At 40.5% G+C, this 19,637-nt stretch overlaps 1 protein-coding gene across 1 annotated transcript in view; it reads left to right on the top strand.

Annotated features, from left to right (window-relative positions):
• The first annotated feature begins 13,454 nt into the window (after window positions 1-13,454).
• Window positions 13,455-19,637, top strand: part of FYB1 (FYN binding protein 1) — a 96,894-nt gene continuing 90,711 nt past the window's right edge. Inside the window, exon 1 of the mRNA XM_065873378.1 lies at window positions 13,455-14,624. Coding sequence (XP_065729450.1) covers window positions 13,490-14,624 — 1,135 coding nt within the window. The 5' untranslated portion in view covers window positions 13,455-13,489. The remainder of the gene's footprint in view (window positions 14,625-19,637) is intronic.

Below are 19,637 nucleotides of genomic sequence, written 5' to 3'. Positions count from 1 at the left end.
TCTTTGAGGACATAAACAAAATTGATAAACCATTAGCCAGAGTCATCAAGAAAAAGAGGGAACGGACTCAAATCATAAAATTAGAAATGAAAAAGGAGAAGTTAGAACAGACACCGCAGAAATACATAGCATCCTAAGAGACTACTACAAGCAACTCTATGCCAATAAAATGGACAACCTGAAAGAAATGGACAAATGCTTAGAAATGTATAACCTTCCAAGACTGAACCAGGAAGAAACAGAAAATATGAACAAACCAATCACAAGTAATGAAATTGAAACTGTGATTAAAAATCTTCCAACGGGGCTTCCCTGGTGGCGCAGTGGTTGAGAGTCCGCCTGCCGATGCAGGGGACACGGGTTCGTGCTCCGGTCCAGGAAGATCCCACATGCCGCGGAGCGGCTGGGCCCGTGAGCCATGGCTGCTGAGCCTGCGCGTCCAGAGCCTGTGCTCCACAACACGAGAGGCCACAACAGTGAGAGGCCGGCGTACTGCAAAAAAATAAATAAATCTTCCAACAAACAAAAGTCCAGGACTAGATGGCTTCACAGGTGAATTCTATCAAACATTTAGAGAAGAGCTAACACCCAGCCTTCTCAAACTCCTCCAAAAAATTGCAGAGGAAGGAACACTCCCAAACTGATTCTATGCAGCCACCATCACCCTGGTACCAAAACCAGACAAAGATACTACAAAAAAAGAAAATTACAAACCAATATCACTGATGAATATAGATGCCAAAATCCTCAACAAAATACTAGCAAACCGAATCCAACAACACATTAAAAGAATCATGCACCATGATCAAGTGGGATTTATCCCAGGGATGCAAGGATTCTTCAGCATGCGCAAATCAATCAATGTAATACACCATATTAGTAAATTGAAGAATAAAAACCATATGATCATCTCAATAGATGCAGAAAAAGCTTTTGACAAAATTCAACACTGATTTATGATAAAAACTCTCCAGAAAGTGGGCATAGAGGGAACCTACCTCAACATAATAAAGGCCATATATGACAAACCCACAGCAAACATCATTCTCAATGGTGAAAAACTGAAAGCGTTTCCTCTAAGATCATGAAGAAGCCAAGAATGTCCACTCTCACCACTATTATTCAACATAGTTTTGGAAGTCCTAGCCGTGGCAATCAGAGAAGAAAAAGAAACAAAAGGAATACAAACTCAAAAAGGAGAATTAAAACTGTCACTTTTTGCAGATGACATGATACTATACATAGAGAATCCTAAAGATGCCACCAGAGAACTACTAGAGCTAATCAATGAATTTGGTAAACTTGTAGGATACAAAATTAATGCACAGAAATCTCTGGCATTCCTATACACTAATGATGAAAAATCTGAAAGAGAAATTAAGGAAACACTCCCATTTACCACTGCAACAAAAAGAATAAAATACCTAGGAATAAACCTACCTAGGGAGACAAAAGACCTGTATGCAGAAAACTATAAGACACTGATGAAAGAAATTAGAGATGATACCAACAGATGGAGAGATATACCATGTTCTTAGATTGGAAGAATCGCTATTGTGAAAATGACTGTACTACCCAAAGCTCTACAGATTCGATGTAATCCCTGTCAAATTACCAGTGGCATTTTTTATGGAACTAGAACAAAAAGTCTTAAAATTTGTATGGAAACACAAAAGACCCCGAATAGCCAAAGCAGTCTTGAGGGAATAAAACGGAGCTGGAGGAATCAGACTCCCTGACTTCAGACTTCAAAGCTACAGTAATCAAGACAATATGGTACTGGCACAAAAACAGAAACATAGATCAATGGAACAAGATAGAAATCCCAGAGGTAAACCCACGCACCTATGGTCAACTAATCTATGACAAAGGAGGCAAGGATATACAATGGAGAAAAGACAATGGAAAAGACAGCACCAATAAGTGGTGCTGGGAAAACTGGACAGCTACATATTAAAGAATGAAATTAGAACACTCCCTAACACGATACACAAAAGTAAACTCAAAATGGATTTGAGACCTAAATGTAGTGATGGACACTATAAAACTCTTAGAGGAAAACATAGGAAGAACACTCTTTGATATCAATCACAGAAAGATCTTTTTTGATCCACCTCCTAGAGTAATGTAAATAAAAACAAAAATAAATGGGAACTAATGAAACTTAAAAGCTTTTGCACAGCAAAGGAAACCATAAACAAGACGAAAAGACAACCCTCAGAATGGGAGAAAATATTTGCAAACGAATCAACGGACAAAGGATTAATCTCCAAAATATATAAACAGCTCATGCAGTTCAATATTAAAAGAACAAACAACCCAATCCAAAAATGGGCAGAAGTCCTAAATAGACATTCCTCCAGAGAAGACATACAGATGGCCAAGAAGCTCATGAAAAGCTGCTCAACATCACTAATTATTAGAGAAATGCAAATCAAGACTACAATGAGGTATCACCTCACACCAGTTAGAATGGGCTTCATCAGAAAATCTCCAAACAACAAATGCTGGAGAGGGTGTGGAGAAAAGGGAACTCTCTTGCACTGTTGCTGGGAAGGTAAACTGATACAGCCACTATGGAGAACAGTATGGAAGTTCCTTAAAAAACTAAAAATCGAATTACCATATGATCCAGCAATCCCACTACTGGGCATATACCCGGAGAAAACCGCAATTCAAAAAGACACATGCACCCCAATGTTCATTGCCGCACTATTTACGATAGCCAGGTCATGGAAGCAATGCCCATTGACAGATGAATGGATACAGAAGATGTGGTACATATATACAAGGAAATATTACTCAGCCATAAAAAGGAACAAAATTTGGTCATTTTTTGAGACGTGGATGGATCTAGAGACTGTCATACCGAGTGAAGTAAGTCAGAAAGAGAAAAACAAATATCGTATATTAATGCATATATGTCGAACCTAGAAAAATGGTACAGATGAAACGGTTTGCAGGGCAGAAATTGAGACACAGATGTAGAGAACAAATGTATGGACACCAAGGGGGTAAATCCGCGGGGAAGGTAGTGGTGGGGGTGTGATGAATTGGGCGATTGGGATTGACATGTATACACTCATGTGTATAAAATTGATGACTTGTAAGAACCTGCTGTATAAAAAAAATAGAAAAGACCTATTTATAAAAAAGAAAGAAAGTCATGATCCTATGATGTATCAGGGAAAACCAGGACTTATCAGAAACTCTGGCTTTAGATCTCCTTTCTCCCATGTGCTTGAACTCCATTTACCTTTCTGTAACAATAAGAATTTACCAGGCTTTTGGGAAGATCAAAAGAGATATTATATATGGAATTTTTAAAAAATGTGATTAATAGTTCTAATAATAGAATTAGTAATGGGTGTAAAATACCAAACTCCAGAATGTCTTTTGCCAGATATACAAGTGTTCATAGAAAAATATTGAGATCATTCATAGCCTGGAATAAGCGATCTTAGTAAAGCACAGACTTTAATCTAGATAATGGCAAAGTGCCACGTACCAAAACTAGCACATAAGCAAGGAATCACCAGTACCCTCAGGAGGGAATGATGGAATGCATGAATGAGAGGGTTTGTGAAAACCCAGAGTAGCTGAAGTCATGTAGCACCCTGGAAAATTGAGGGCCCCTGGGAAAAGAGGGTGGCTAGGTGTTAAGATCAGGATATACACCATTGAAAGGTTGAAATTGAGAATATCACAGTTTTAAAGAGAAAAGGTGCAACTGACAGTAAAGAGCCCCATGATGACAAAGGTGAGAGAAATTGTTCATTTCATGGCAAAGTCTTGTTACTGTGACTTATAGGAGAGAAAAAGTGAGGTCAGAACTGTGAGGTGGTTATATTATTTAATCCTGATTACAAAATACTGAATGCATTTTCTTCCACATTCAAAAGGAGAACAAATAGAATAAAAATGAGTTGGGGAGAGGTGTGGGGGAAGGATTCCACATATTCTGTAGACTGAGGTTTCAAATATCAACCATCTCTGTGTGGAATCTTCCATAGCCCTCCATTTCTTTTTTTCAAAATAAATTTATTTATTTATTTATTTATTTTTGGCTGTGTGGGTCTTCTTTGCTGTGCACAGTCTTCCTCTAGTTGCGGCAAGCGGGGGCTACTCTTTATTGCGGTGGGCGGGCTTCTCATTGTCGTGGCTTCTCTGTTGCGGAGCACGGGCTCTAGGTGTGCGGGCTTCAGTAGTTGTGACACGTGGGCTCAGTAGCTGTGGCTCACGGGCTCTAGAGCACAGACTCAGTAGTTGTGGTGCACAGGCTTAGATGCTCCGTGGCATGTGGGATCTTCCTGGGCAAGGGCTCGAACCCGTGTCCCCTGCATCGGCAGGCAGATTCTTAACCACTGAGCCACCAGGGAAGCCCCACCCTCCATTTCTTATATCTAGTTTTTATTTTCCTCAAATCACATTCTGGATCCCTCGCTGATGAGCTGCCGCCCCCTGTCTTTTTTTTATTATTATTCAAACAGAAGTCACAAAAATTATAATCATCCTCATCAGTTCACTCAGTCCCATGTAATTTTTTTTTTCATCTTGATCTTTTGTTAGTGCCGTCCCCTGTCTTGATGGGCTTGTTGAAATCTTCCTTGTCTAAGCAGTTCTCTTCACACAGAACTTTTCACACACTGGGAAGGAAGTGTCTAGAAAACCCCAGAGATGGCCTCCTCTCCCCACCCCGGCACTTTCAGTTTCTAACTCCTCGTCAACTGCAGAAAGGAACTCAAATCCCAGGCTTGGTGTCAAGGTGTGTTTATGTGTGTTGAGAGGGATCTGGGGGCTGAGAGCAGGACATTTCTATCTTATTTTTCCTATGCCAAGGAGTGTCTTTCTCAGCCATCAAGAATGTTTTATTTCAAATTTCATATGTTTTTAGCAAAGTGAGTTTTCTTTTGCTGGTTTATACTCCTTTTATTTGAAAATAGAATAACCATTAGAAATAGTAGATGAAAATAAGATCTCTTTGAGGTGACAGAGTTGGAGGTACAGGAAAAATGAAAGGACTTATATTGTATTATGATGTGCATATTAAATATTATCCTAAGATCCAAATAAGCCCCTAGGAAGAGATCTATGCAAATCCTTCAATTATCTACAAGTTCATTAGACAAAATGTAAATTCCTCCGAGCTTATCCTCTGATTTGGTATAGTTTATGCAGGCTAAGTGAATAATATCATAAGCAAATGTAAGATAAATTTGCTGTAAAAGCTATATAAAATGGAATAACAAAAACACATGGCGTCAGGACTGTTTGTTGTCCTATATTATCTACATCCTATCGCCATTCCATTAGCATCAAGAAGGCAAAAACTTACAGCAGAACAAATTTCAGAAACCATAGAAAGTCACAGGTAATTTCCTCATCCATTAATGGTTAAGCCATCAGAGACCATGCCAAAGTCAAAACAGTATTTGTGCAGGAGCTATTTGGTCAGATGACCAGGAAGAGGTTTGAAGGTTCTAATTTGTAGAATGATGGTGATTTTCAAGCCTGTCTTTAAAGACAAAGGGTACCCAAAAGCCTAACTGATCAATATGCCTGGAGAGTTCAAGGTGCCACAGCATTTGGGAGGTGGGTCTTTACTGGTTAAGTTTACCAGTAAAGTTTTACCAGCTTTAAGTTGCTGTGTGACCGTGCTTCCTCTACTTCAATTCACCCTAGAAGAGAGAACCCAGTAGGAACCAGGAAAGAGTGCAGAGCAGCAGGTGCCAGAGATCCCAGAAGAGGGAATGATGATACACAGTGACAAATGCAGAGGTTTTCTGCTAAGATGCCCAGGCCAGCCTCCTGAGAACAAAAGGCCACACTGACCTGCGTCAAGGAAAGCCATGCACACACAGCCCCCAGAGAGACCCCACTCATGCCAGGTGTTTTCTTCCTACTATATTTCACCTCACAACACGAGGTTGGGGTGGTCTGCAGTTCCCTCTCCACCTTCATAAGTCACTGACAAAAATGTAAGGGGTTGTCACAGTCGGGGCTGCCACCACTTCTCCCACTGCCAGTTCCTCCTCCCTATGCTTTGCCCAGCCTGCAGCAGACCGCTCCCACCCCAAGAACTCAATTTGTGGTGAGAAGCACGTTCCCACATCCTGTTGAAGAGGGGCCTGATGCTCCCTTCAGCATCAGAGTCTCAGCCAACTGGAATCCATCACAGCCCATTCGCCATGAAGTAAACATTCCGTTAAGCAAGGCGCTCTCGAGGATAGATTCATGACTGGGTTCAATGCTCCTTAAGAGGCTGAGGAAATCTTTTTTCCTACTTTCATCTGTGTGATCAGTCATGAAGAAATTCAAGTAAATTCCGCCTGTCAGCCATATGTTTAATAGCGATTATGGAAAGAAATGTGCAGGCATTATGGGAGTGCTTATTTGGGTATGGGGTGGCAGAGGGGGGTTGTTTTTGAGGAAGAAAATAAAACCAGGTCCCTGCTTTTACATCTCCTTAAGAAAACAGAGTACACACATTAAATACATAAATTATGATTCATTAAGTACCTAAATATTTAGACAGTGTTAACAGGGATGAAAAAAAGTTTACTGCAGTTTCAGGGTCTAGAGTGGAGCTTGCCATCTACTATCTTGTGAAGCATTGTCATAAGTACTGTGTTTTCAACCATTAACTCTATCTTGACAACCAAAAACAATTAAAGTCGTTTTATTACATAATTTCTAACAATAGAAGTTCTAAGAAAATTTATTTTCAGACAAAACTAATCCCCCTCCCCCCAAAAAATCCCTTTTCCAAGTTTACTGGGTATAGCAGATCAAGTCACTTTGAAAAGAAAAGACAATTTATCACTGTGTGTGTGTGTGTGTGTGTGTGTGTGTGTGTGTGTGTGTGTGTTGGGAAGTGGGGGAGGGCTTGGCTTGGTCATGAGGAATATATCTGTTGTTTTATTTTCTTTAATCTAGGCAATATAAATCCATGATGCTAAATACTACTATTGCTCTATGAAAATTTGAGCTGCTTGAGTCTATTCCAAATTTTCACCAGCCTGCTTCCTACCTCAAGGATGGTAAATGTATCTGGCTTAACAGAAGAACTATCTTTTCTGTCTTTTTGCTATACCTCTGGTCAATCCTGGGCTGAGTGGATCCTAAATTTGAATAACATGAGCCATCACCTCAGCAGAAGCTGTGTTCTCCCATGCAGCACGCCACACTCACCTGCCTTCTTTCCTCTTCTACCCATGCTGGGCAGGACTAGGGCGGGCTTCCTGGAACAATTTCCCACTACATATGCATCTCCTTGCACGCTGATGCCACAGATGCCGCTCTACCTGGGGTTCTGTTCTGGACAGTGGTGGCAGTGGTAGGAACTAATTTTGTTCCGTGAGAAGCACTAGCAATTCGGACCAAATAAATCATGAGTATTGACAAGTTATCTCAACATAGCAATAAAAAAAAAAAGAAAACCTACACATGGTAGAATTGATCAATGATGAAAGAAAGAAAGAACAAGGAGAGTCAGAGAGATAGAGGGAGAAAGAGACCAGTTTGGATAAACTATTGTTATTTACCAACTCCCCCATGATTAAAAGCATTAGATGCAATCAAGTGAAATCATTTTCTTCTCTTATTCTTTGGGCTCTATTTAGGAAAGAATAACAGCATCCATAAGAGTGGTTCATTCTCCTCATGCTTTAATTACAAAAGTGACACTAACACATATTAAGGAGGTAAAATTAGGCTCAAAGTTATTTTAAATTCATTAGTTACCCACGATTCATGGGTGTTTTATTTCTTTTGTGCTTTACAAATGAGACTTTACAAAGATGAGACTTTCAAAGACAAGGAACTTTGAAAACAATCTAGTGATAGTCTTTTGTATTATTAGTTCCTCTACAGTTACTTGTAGGTTTTAGAGTGTATTACATTATAAAAATTAAAAGCAGAATTTCTGGTAAGATAGTTCCAATTATTCAGGAGCAAGAGGATTAGCTCAGGGATTCTCAATCTCAACACTATTTTGACTGATAATTCTTAGTTTCGGGGTCTGTCCTGGGCATTGTAAGATGTTTAGCAGCAGCCCTGGCCTCTATTCACTAGTTGTCAAGAGCACTTTCTCAGTCCACCATTTCAATCAAAGATATCTCCAGACATTGCCAAAATTGCCCCAATTTGAGAACTGCTGCATTAACCTAATGCTCAGGATATGTTTAAAACCAAACAAAATCCGGTTACCAATGTTGTTAATTTTCCATATGAAAATATGTAGATGAACTAGCTGCAAAAGAAAACATTTTCTTGATGTGTAGTTCCTTGACGTCTGTCCTAAATGCCATCTCAGCCTTTGTTTAAGTATGTACTTGATTTATTGCCTTTATGTAAGTTGCTGAAAGCAAAAAAGATTTTCTGGAATCTGGAGTTGTTAACTAGAAGTACAGAGGATGTAGCTAAAGCATTTTTGCATCTTCACAGGGACTGTGAAAAGCATGTTAAATTTATGTTAGTGAAGGTATATAATTCTGAGGAAGGGGAAAACATGGGGGCTAAAGGAAATTCATTTCTGTCAAGAGCATCTCTACAATTACACGTGTATGATTATAGAGCAATGCATGGGAGTAGTTTTGGCTAAACATTGTTCAGACATTCTCTGACTTAAAATGGTTTGATTTAGGATTTTTCAACGTTATAATGATGCAATATGCATCTATGAAAAACCGAACTTTGAACTTTGATCTTTTCCCAGGCTAGCAATATGTGGTACGATACTCTCTCGTGGTGCTCACAGCTTCCAGTCAGCTGTGCAATCATGAGGGTAAACAACCCATATACTTGCAGCTATTACACACACATACAACCATCCTGCTTTACTTTCAGTACAGTATTAAATAAACTACCTGAGGTATTCAACACTTTATTATAAAATAGGCTTTGTGTTAGATGATTTTGCCCAACTCTAGGCTAATGTAAGTGTTCTGAGTACATTTAAGGTAGGTTGAGGTTGGGCTAAGCTATGATGCTTGGTAGGTGAGGTGTATTAAATGCATTTTCTATTTAGGATATTTTCAACTTACAATGGGTTTATCTGGATGTAACTATCATAAGTGGAGAAAGAGCTGCACAAACTCATTAACAGCTGGAATTAATAACAATTTGTTCAAATAAATTTGGAAAATAAATTTCAAGTAAATTTCAAGACAAAATGTTTGTTTTACTTAAATATCTCAAACTCTGAGATCTCCTAGATTGTGAAATGCCTCTTCTTAAGAATAAACAGAAGCCCCATCTTTAAATCATTAAAAGTTAAAGAGGTCCTGCAAATTAATGTAAGGGGTTAGTAAGGGAGAAACTGGATGTAAATTTTGTGAGAACTCTCTGTACTATCTTCTGAATTCTTCTGTAAATCTAAAACTGTTGTAAAAAATAAAGAAATTAAGTCTATTTTTTAAGAGATGGTGCAAATAATATGCACTGATATGGATCCAATTATCAAGGGGGAAAAAGGAGAATTAATACTGAAAATATTTAACAACTGGAATTGCACGGGCACCAAGCAATCAGAGTGGCTGCTGACCACACATCCAGCTGAGCTGGTGTGTAGTAACTTAGTATCGGTTCAGGAAGAAAGCAAGGTGCAAAGCAGGGGTTTCCATTTGTGCAAAAAGCAGGGACAGAAAGGATGTGCGTGTGTGTTTATTTTTATATATTTGTATATGCACAGTTAGAAATATACATAAAAAGCTGATAACAGTGGTTGACTGACTCTAGAGAGGAACTGGGTAAATTCACCATGTAATTATTGTTTAAAGCAGGTCAATTTTGAGAGTAAAAGGGAGCATTATTAATAATTATTCCAGAACAATAGGCATGAACTTGTACTGTACTGATAAGTCAGTATTTATGACCCCCATAGAACAGGGGCATGAGGGCTTGGAGGGTCAGGGTTTAGAGCAGGCTTACTTTTCCCTTTTTCATGAAATACATTGCTCTTACCCTCTTTTAAACTTTTTTAGAGTAAAAAGAGCCCTAGAAAATGGAATGAAATGAGAATGAGAGAATGTCAAAAATTTTTTAATCATTTTTGCCTGTCTATCATTATCATAAAGAAAGAAATCTAGCTATTAAGATTAAGGGTGAATCTGGGTGTTGAAAATTTTATCTGATAAACTTATTAAGAGTTATAACAACTAAAAACCTCTAAAGCTAAGCAGTCAGTATAAGAGATTAAATAGCTGTAGAGTTCAAGCTATTGATTTACGAGACATTAGTAAGTTCAGATGCTGTTACTGTTTCTTCAATATGTCCCACGTAGGAACCTGTGGCTCGCTCTTTCCCTGTCTTTCAATATACAGTTGAAAGTTTCAGGTTGGGGGAAACCAAACTCAAACATCATAAACTCTATGATGTTATCCAGCAGTATGTTTGTTTCAGTCATATTAATTTAAAATTAAGATGCAACATTAATGATTGTAACTTCAGAATTTGGTCACCTGGAGAAATGATGTTATGTGACTAGTGAATTCAAAAAAAAAATCATGATGGCAGACAATCCTTGGATGTATATTACATGCAATTCTTTATCTAAGAACTTTACATGCATTAACTCATTTAATCCTAATTTAAAAACAAAACCCGGTGAGAAATAGGTACTCATTATTCTCATTTTATAGGTAAAGAAAACTGAGTTTCAGAGAGGTTAAGTAATTTGCTTGATCACACAGCTAGTGAGTAGCAAAGTCAAGGCTGGAACCCAAGTCAATGATTTCAGAGACGTTGCTATTAACCATGATACTGCACTGCCTCCTGGTTTTGAGTTGGCATCTGGGACTTAAATTCCAAATCAACCACTTCCATATTTTCTAAACTAAAACCAGGGTATGCAGTTTGACAATGTGTTAGTGTGTCTCATGGATTTCCTCCCATGAAATCCAAGTTGTGAAGTTGTTGTGACTAAATAAGATATCATTTAAATCCTTTAGTTTCTGTTTTGTCACCAATGCAGTGAGAGAGGTAGAATAGATCATTTCAAAGTCTTCACTTTCTTTATAAAAATAGGAAACCCTCCCAGGTTCCAGGCATTCTTTAAAGTGCCTTACAGATATTGATTTCTTTTAAAGCCCTATGACACGACTCTTTATTCCCTTAATAGAGGTGAGCAAACTGAGGCCCAAGGAGCTTATATACCTCACGTTACGTAAATAGCTGATCAGACTCAAAACCTGGCTCCCTAGCCGATGCTCTTAACCACTTTACTCTGCAGCCTCTTATCATTCTGGACTAAATTGTAGATCTAGAATATAAATGACAAAATATAGAGTGAGTCTAGAATAAAAGATTCTTCCCTAGAGACAGACTTTCTTCCAGGTGGGGAGAAAATTTTTGTATTGATACTTTTTTATGCATCTTGTGTTAAGGTTTAAAGTCCTTTGCAGCTATGATCTCCCAGGAGGCACAGGGTAGGATCCGTCTTCATCTGTTCCCTCTGCCAGCACCCAAACTCTCCCTGGTTCTGCTGCCTTCCTGCCTATTACCTCCAGGGATTACTTGAGGATTTGAGAAAATCATGGGGATAAAAAAAATGGTCAAAGGAGGCAAGGTAGAAAACAAGATATTTTCAGCAACTTGGATACAGGGTAGTAAATTAAAGAAGCAAAACCAAGCTGGAAATTGCTCCTTTCACCTCATTTTCGCCTCCTGCCTAGGTTGCTTACCCCAGTCCTGAAAGACTATAGTTTGGTATGGAGAGAAACCCTTGCTGAAGGGACCATTTCTTTTAAAATCACCATTCACAGTATTCATCTCAGTGCCAACCTGAACAATTTCCCAAATATATTAGAATCCTGAGAGTTCTATACAAAGGGGAATGAGACAGTTTCTGGACTTTGGAGCCCGAGACAGACCTGAGTCTGCACCCCTGTCCTCACAGTTCCTGGCTGTGAGCCCCTGAATATGCTACTTAATGTTTCTAATAATAATTTCCTTACATTGAGCCCAGGCTGAGGGCCAGGCAGGCACTTTACAAATTCTGTCTCTAACACACATGACAATTCTGGCAGATAGGCTCTCTTATCCCCATTGTACAGATTGTGCAACTGAGGCCCTGCTAATCAACTAGGATTCCAGCCAAGTTCCCATGCTCTTACGTGATGTCCTCCTGCAGTTTCAACCTCAATCCTCTTTCCTGTGACATGGAGTTAAATAATGCCATCATCCAAAAGAGTGAGATGAGGCGACATAGATAACTTGCCTGGTTCAGAATCAAGCACATGTGTTTACGTGCTAAACGGTGGTTCTTAGTATTAGGAAAGGAAGTAATACAGGGGCATGTAGCAGGGCCTGCTGTGCTACATGAGATAAGAGGAGGGAGCAGTTCCTCCCAACCGGACAGGATCTGGTTTTGTAGTATCTGAGTGGGGCCTTGAGAGAAGAAATACGCTTAGCAATGACAGGTGAGGATAGGAAGTAAGAAAACGTTTTCTAGGTGAATTTTAAGGCAAAAAATGGAAACTGTTATGGCTACCTGTGATTTTTTTTTCTAAGCCTCAGATTTTCAATATTCCTAAAAGAACTAGAAAAGTTCAACCCCTGGCTTTTGAGAGAAAAAGCAAACCCACCATGAATTCTTACAGGTTACATGGGATTATAGTCACAGAGAAAGGTGACTGCCCGCCCTCTTTACTAGGTTATACCCTAATTCTAGACCAGGGGGACAGAGACTGGAGAAACCAGCACCTGGAAATGAGATTTTCCAGCCTGTCCCTGCTTTTTCCTTGTCACCTTCCCTGTGCTCCAGACTATGCCCCTTGAAAATGAGCACAGTCTGCCTGCTAGTCTGGTTCCAGTTGAATCATTTACACTCATATGTATCAATAAGTAGAAAAACTCATTTTATTGCTTATGTATAAAACTGAGTGGGTTTTTCTGCCACATCTCCCTGTTAGGAAACAGATGGACCTTAAATATAGGTGGGAACAAGAACAGGCTTGCAAACACAAAATGTCAAATGTGGCTATGCTGTGTGAAGCATGCAGCCCAGATTTACAGAAGAGCTTGCTTTCATTTTTTAAATGCAGTTTCTATTTAAGAGACTCAGCTATAAAATATGGAAGAGGTCATTTGTTAGTCACGTTCATATTTTTTCAAGTTCAACAAAACACATAAATACCAAGTTCAGAGTAAATCCAACAAGAGAGTTAGAGAACCAGTGAGAGGAAAGGAGAAAATATAAGCTGTGACTTAACAACAACCAAAAAAAGCAAGTCAGTCTAAGACAACCAAAAAAAAAAAGAATAGTCTAAGTATTATAGCCCGCCCCCTTCAAGAAATTCTCACAACTTATTTTGCCATAGAGGAAGATAAATGTTACAATATCTCACAAACCAATCAGCGGCGCTGCAGGCCTCAAACCAGGAAACCCTTTAAAGTGTAGTACTTTAAATTGTGCAAGTGAGACTTTGGGCTCTCAGTGAGTTTTTGTTCCCTGTGCTTGCAGGATGGGAATGCGAACGTGAAGTCCCTCATGGCGAAGTTTAACACAGGGGGCAACCCCATGGAGGAGGTCTCGGGCAACAGCAGGCCCTTCAAGGTCCCGGGCCAAAACTCCCCTTCAGGAGTACAGGTCAAAAAGAACTTATTCAACAACCAAGGAAATGCCAGCCCTCCTGCAGGACCGAGCAATGTGCCCAGGTTTGGGTCCCCAAAGCCCCCTCTGGGGGTGAAACCTTCTTCTGAGGAAAAGCCTGACAAGGAGCCCAAACCTCCATTTCTAAAGCCGACTGGAGTGAGTCCCAGGTTTGGACCGCAGGCTAACTCGGCCACCAGAGACCCCGAGGTGAAACCGGGATTTCTGAAACCTGTAGGCCCCAAGCCCATCAACTTGCACAAAGAAGATTCCAAACCTGCGGTTCCCCGGCCTCCTGGGAATAAGCCTTCACTTCACAGTGTAAACCAAGACCATGACTTGAAGCCACCAGGCCCCAAGCCGGGGTCAAATCATCCAGCCCAGGAAAATGAACCGAAGCAAGTCTTCCCAAAGCTGGCTGGGGCTAAAAGCAAGTTTCTGTCAGCCTCACAAGATCAGGACCCCACGCCCCTCTTCCCCAAACCTGTCTTTGGCCAGAAGCCATCCCTGAATACAGATGACCCCCAGGAAGACGAAAGCCCCACCAAGACTGTGGCTCAACAGAGAGGCCCCCCGGCCCCCCTGGGAGCCAAGGCCAAATCCGGCCCTTTGAAACCAGCCAGGGACGACCTAGAGAATAAAGAGCGTGGGGGCGAGACGTCAAGTTTTCCTTTTCCTGGAGTCGTTCTGAAACCTGCTGCAAGCAGAGGGGCCCCAGGCCTCTCCAAAAATGCTGAAGAGAAAAGAGAAGGTAGGAAGGTGGATGCTGCTAAGAACGTCTTTCTGAGCCAAGTGAATCCGGAAGAGCCGGCCTCTGGGGCCCCTCCTGCCAAGTTCCTGAAGACACCTTCGAAGCGGACAACGGCAGGGCCCTGGGGCCCAAGTCAAGAAAAGGAAAAGGAGGACCAGAATTCAGCCACCCCCAAGCGGAAACCCCTGCCCTCCTTGTTTACCCTGGGCCCCCCTCCACAAAAGCCCAGCAGACCGCCGCACGTTGACTTGACGAAATTCCGGAAAGCCGCTTCTGGAAACAGTGAGTTCTTCTCTCATTTGCTATTTTGCACATGTTTTTTTCCCAGCAGAGGGTGATCTAGCTTCCAGGGAAAATTTTGTAACAAGGAACCGACGTTGTCACCGGTACTCCTGTGTGTATGATGACTTTTGTTTGGCATTTTTTTCCTCCGGTGTGGGACGTCTGAGAAGGTTGAAATCCTTGGTTTTAGGTCGGCATTCTGTGAGGAAGTGCCTTGGGGGGCTGATTTGGGGGCGTGGGGAGAAATACCTCCATTTGATTGCCAAGTGGTTACTTCCTTTTGTTGGGTTTCATTTCTGTTGAATGCGACCGAGGTGTGTTCCCTCTACTACCACAAAGGAGCTAGAAGGTGAGCAAACCTCTAAGTCAGTGGTGGATGCCCAGGGGACATTTGACTGTCACGGCTGGAGGGTGCTACTGGCGTCTAGCGGGTAGAGGCCAGGGATGCTGCTAAACATTCTACAATGCACAGAGCAGCCCCGCCCAACAAAGAATTATCCAGTTCAAAATGTCAATGGTACAGAGGTTGAGAAACCTTTTTCCAAATGATTTTAAATGTCCACAAATTCATCATAGGTCTCCTAAGCCCAATATTCAAATAAGAGATGCACAGGACTCTTGTGAAACGGTGCTTACTGTTTTATATTTCAACTGTTTTCTATTGCTCCGTCAGCAAAAGTTTTCTGAACGTTTCTGATTTATAAAGTAGTACATAACTAAGATAATAAGCCAGACAAAGGGATACATTATTTTCCTCCTGGGTAAATAGTTTAATTTTCTACCAGAGATGTTACCACCATACTATGGCACATGCTAAAAGTTGATCCTGAATGACTTGGTAAAGATTTGTAACCCTCATAGTGATGAAAGAAGCTCATTTATGCTTGAAATGATTACTATTTTAGGCAAATAATGTACAACCGTTGTTTATTGTGAGAAAGGAAAAAGGATACTTACGAGTGACCACACCACAACTATATATATTTTTTACTTACGAAAGTGGATCTAATTAATGCAGTTCTGGGTATAAAGGTAGTTCATTTTTATTTTGGCTCTGTAGAAGCATCTCACAGTGTCATCTTCCTGAGACCAATATTCTCGGTGTCAACCAACATGTTAGGAATCAAATCCCCCATTAATCGGTCTCGTAGAAAGCAAGTTTGGAATGACCCCGTGATCACCTTTCTTCTAGAAAGAGTTAGCCTGTTACACTTATTGTGTCCTCGTGTGTCACCTTCTCATTTTAATACTGGGCCATAACTCAGAAATGTTGTTTTTCTGAAACCTTCTAAAAAAGCCCTTTCTTAATTCCCTGTCATAGTTCTGCACCCCCGATAAAAAATTAACTATCATAACCTCCATTTTACGGCTCTGAGTTCATGCCAAGGAAACTGTCCTGATGTGAAGTGGAAATCCTTGAGAGTTTTCTTCCACGTCTTCCATCTTTATTTACACTCCACTACCTGGTTTGAGTGGTAGTACCCAGATGGCTGCTGTCGTGCTGTTGAAATGCCTGTGAAGTCCTCTTTTGGCTCTGCAATCCTGGCAAGGTCAGCCTTGAGCTGATTTTCAGTGCCGCATAGCTCCAAGAGACCCAGGCAAAACTACTTAGGAAGCCAAGTTGATCCTTGTCCTCTTCTTCCTCCCTGTCCCCATCCTGACATGCCTCCCCCCTGCTCATGTGCCCCATGACACAGTTTAGATTCGAAATCCTCTCATCAATGTACCCTACCTCCACCCTCTGATCCCTCGATATATATTATGCTTCAAAGTGGACCCTGTTCCTTCTTCATCCACCTCTTCCACAAATCAAAACTCAATCTTCTTAATTTGAACTGATGTCAGGTTGGTGTCAGGATAAAGCAATCTGATTCATAACTTTAAATTCTGAGTAACACCCCTTTACAGCATTCACAGTTTTTTTTAAAGCATTTAAATTTTTAACTTATTTTTTAAATAGAAATTTACATCTGGCTCAAAAATGATATAGAGTAAAAAGTACTTTAGTCCGTCTCCACCATTTCCTGGGTCTTCTCAGCCTCTGCTCCACAGAAACCACTCTTCTTCATTTGTATATCTGTCCAAAGTTTCTTTGTGTTTGCACAAGCAAATATAAATATTAATCTCCTTGCTTTTTACTCAATAAGTAAAATACTATATGCAATGCTTTGATCCTCGCTTTTTAAAAATAAAAATAAAATTCCTGTCTATCTTTCCACACTTTAATAAGAGGTTATTGAATATTCTTTAAAACTGCATGATATTCAGGTAAATGGATGACTCACTTAATTGATTTAACAATTTGTATTGTTTCCAAACTTTTGCTCTTCCAAACAGTGCTACAGAAAATAACCTTGTATATGTGTCACAAAATGAGCATTTACTTTCTGAACACAGAGAATTTCTTAATAATCAGGTCTGCTGACTCCTAATCCTACCATTGCTATTTTTCCTAAACCATACTAAGTAATTTAGTACTCCATTTAGAAAGGTTAAAAAAAATACCAGAACTTGAAAGTGTATAATAGCATTCAAATTAACTGAAGCTTCACCTGGTAACTCTGTAGGTTTTCAAAACTCTAGAACTTTTTTCTTAGGCTTCTACATGGTTCCTTCCTTTCCAGGTTCACATCTAATTCCTTAAACCTCTTCCCCAGATCTACCTTCCCTCTTTTATCATCTCTGTCCAATATATTAGCCATTAAGGGTGCTTATCATTTATTGAGGACTTGTTACAGATTAGATACATGTTACCCCTGTTTATTCCTCCCAAGAAACCAATGAAATGGGAATTCAATGAGGAAATTAAAGCTCAGAGAGGTTAGGTGACTTGCCCAAGGCCATAATGTGACTAGGCAAAGACAGGGCTGGTCCTCCTGTCTCTCTGATTTCAGAGCCTGTGCCCCCCCTTGCCACCCTCCTTGCTATGGTCCCTCTCTTGAAACATAGGATATTATGAGATAATAAGTAAAGCATAAACGAAACCCAAAGAATCTTCATTCTTCTCCCTTTCTCTGTCCTTTGGTTAAAACACGTCATTTTTTGTTTTACTATAAATACTACTATAAGCTCCATGTAAACAGAGGCCAGTCTGTTTAACATTATTTATTTGGAGCATAGAAATAATATATTCTTGTTGATTGCTCAGATTTGCCCTCCCACCGAAATCGTTTAATCAGAATTTAGTATTCATACTCTTTATAGCTTAGCAATTACTTTGAAAATGATTTGCTTTTCTGTCTAGATTCCCAAAGAAATCTGTCTTTAAGATTTAAAAACAGCCAAGATGTATCTGTGTCAATCATTTTATCACCAGTATTTTCTGAGATGATGTTCCTCTTAGCTCTCAGACATTTTCTGTTCCGTGTATAAGGAGGGCCCACCACTTCTTTTGATCTGGCTGATGGATGACAAACGCATCTACTCACTCTAATCCAGTGTGATAAATTTGTCTTCCCTTCAGAGCTGTGATTTGAGTTCTGAGTATTGCTTTTAATCCCCTCATTTGTAAAATGAAGGTTAGCTGTGCTGGTCTTGAGGGCAGTCCTTGCTGGGGACCTGAATGCTGTCCCATTTTCTGACGTCTCGTTCAGAGCCCTGTACCAGGACAAGGCCAACCATGGCAGCTCATTCCCCCTTTGTCTCTGGGAAGATCCTGTTGTGGTATGTAGGGCTTTTGTGCTATAGGTTTTGCCTTAACCTTCCCCAGGCTGTTCACCACCTCTGAGTCCACTTCTCCAACCTGGCGTGCATTAGGGAGAATCCACAGGTTTTCCTAGGATCACTGTCTGCCCCCCGTATTGCTTCTCAGCCTGGGGAACAAGTGGAAAGCTTCACTTGCCTCCTGTGGCACCAGACTCTCCTGTTTCTTCCCTTAGCCACTAATGTTTGAAGTTCATTTAATGCAATTATTTTCCTTTTCTTGTGCCATGGCTCCTAGTGAGTTTGGGATAATGTTTATCTTGCCTTATTTTGTTTTTCCTATTTTATTTGGGAATTGGAGGAGGGACATCCTGTAAGTCCCTCCCTCATTATTTAATACCAACTAAATATTTCAGTTATAATCCAGGAGTCAGCGGTATTTCCAAAGGGACCATAGGTTCACCCCTTCACAAGGCAGGCAGCAAGATGGCAGAAAGGAAACTCATGTGACTTTGAGTGCCCACTGAGAGCTGTGTTTCGTATCCTCTGGACTGTGCTCACTGGTTATGGACACTTGGATGACCACTCCCTATCCCCTTCCCAAGTCTCCTATTCTGAGGAGTCTTCAGGACGCAATCAAGAAGGGGCTATGGGGAGATCCAGCTACCCCCATGTGGGCTTCACTCAGACTGTTGATAGCATCTGACCTCCACTAACCTGCAAATCCCTGAGAGCAGTCATATTTTAAGCCTTTAACAGCCGATCAGTTTATACTTGGACTAAGAGAGGATTCGAATACTGACTATGCAGATGAACCAGGAAAGGGAAAGGACCACTGAACTGACCCCCAGGGAAGGCAGATTCCCCCTCTTCAGGGCCACCGTCACCACTGAAAAGTCCCCTAAGCATACTGAGGTTCCTGGTTTCTTGCCGGGCGCTCAGTTGGGCCATCAAAATTCTTTCTTAATGGCCTGGGCATCAGCTAGTCTTTTAATATTAATTTTGACACGATAAACCACACTTATTATTTAATTTACAGGAAAAAGTTTCCTTACAGTGATATTTACCAGGCCTGTAAAACAGACTATTGTTTTCTTAACTATGAGAAGAGAAATTTCTGTAAACCCGATTTGGAGCAACATGCCGTGATTTACCATGATGTAATAATAACTCTGCCTGTGATCAAGAGGCTAGAAGTCGGTATATTTTAAGCCACTTACAAAGGAAAATTTGGAAATATTGCCCAACCAACTGGCATTATATCAACGTTTGTAACATGCGCTAGATCAAAGAAGCTGTGACCACTTGTAATATAAATGCATATTTTGTTTTACAGTGGCTGACTTACCCTTAAAGTATAAAATGCATATG

Source organism: Phocoena phocoena, chromosome 3 (assembly GCF_963924675.1).
Source record: "Phocoena phocoena chromosome 3, mPhoPho1.1, whole genome shotgun sequence".
Lineage (NCBI taxonomy): Eukaryota > Metazoa > Chordata > Mammalia > Artiodactyla > Phocoenidae > Phocoena > Phocoena phocoena.
This window is presented reverse-complemented; position numbering and strand designations above follow the sequence as displayed.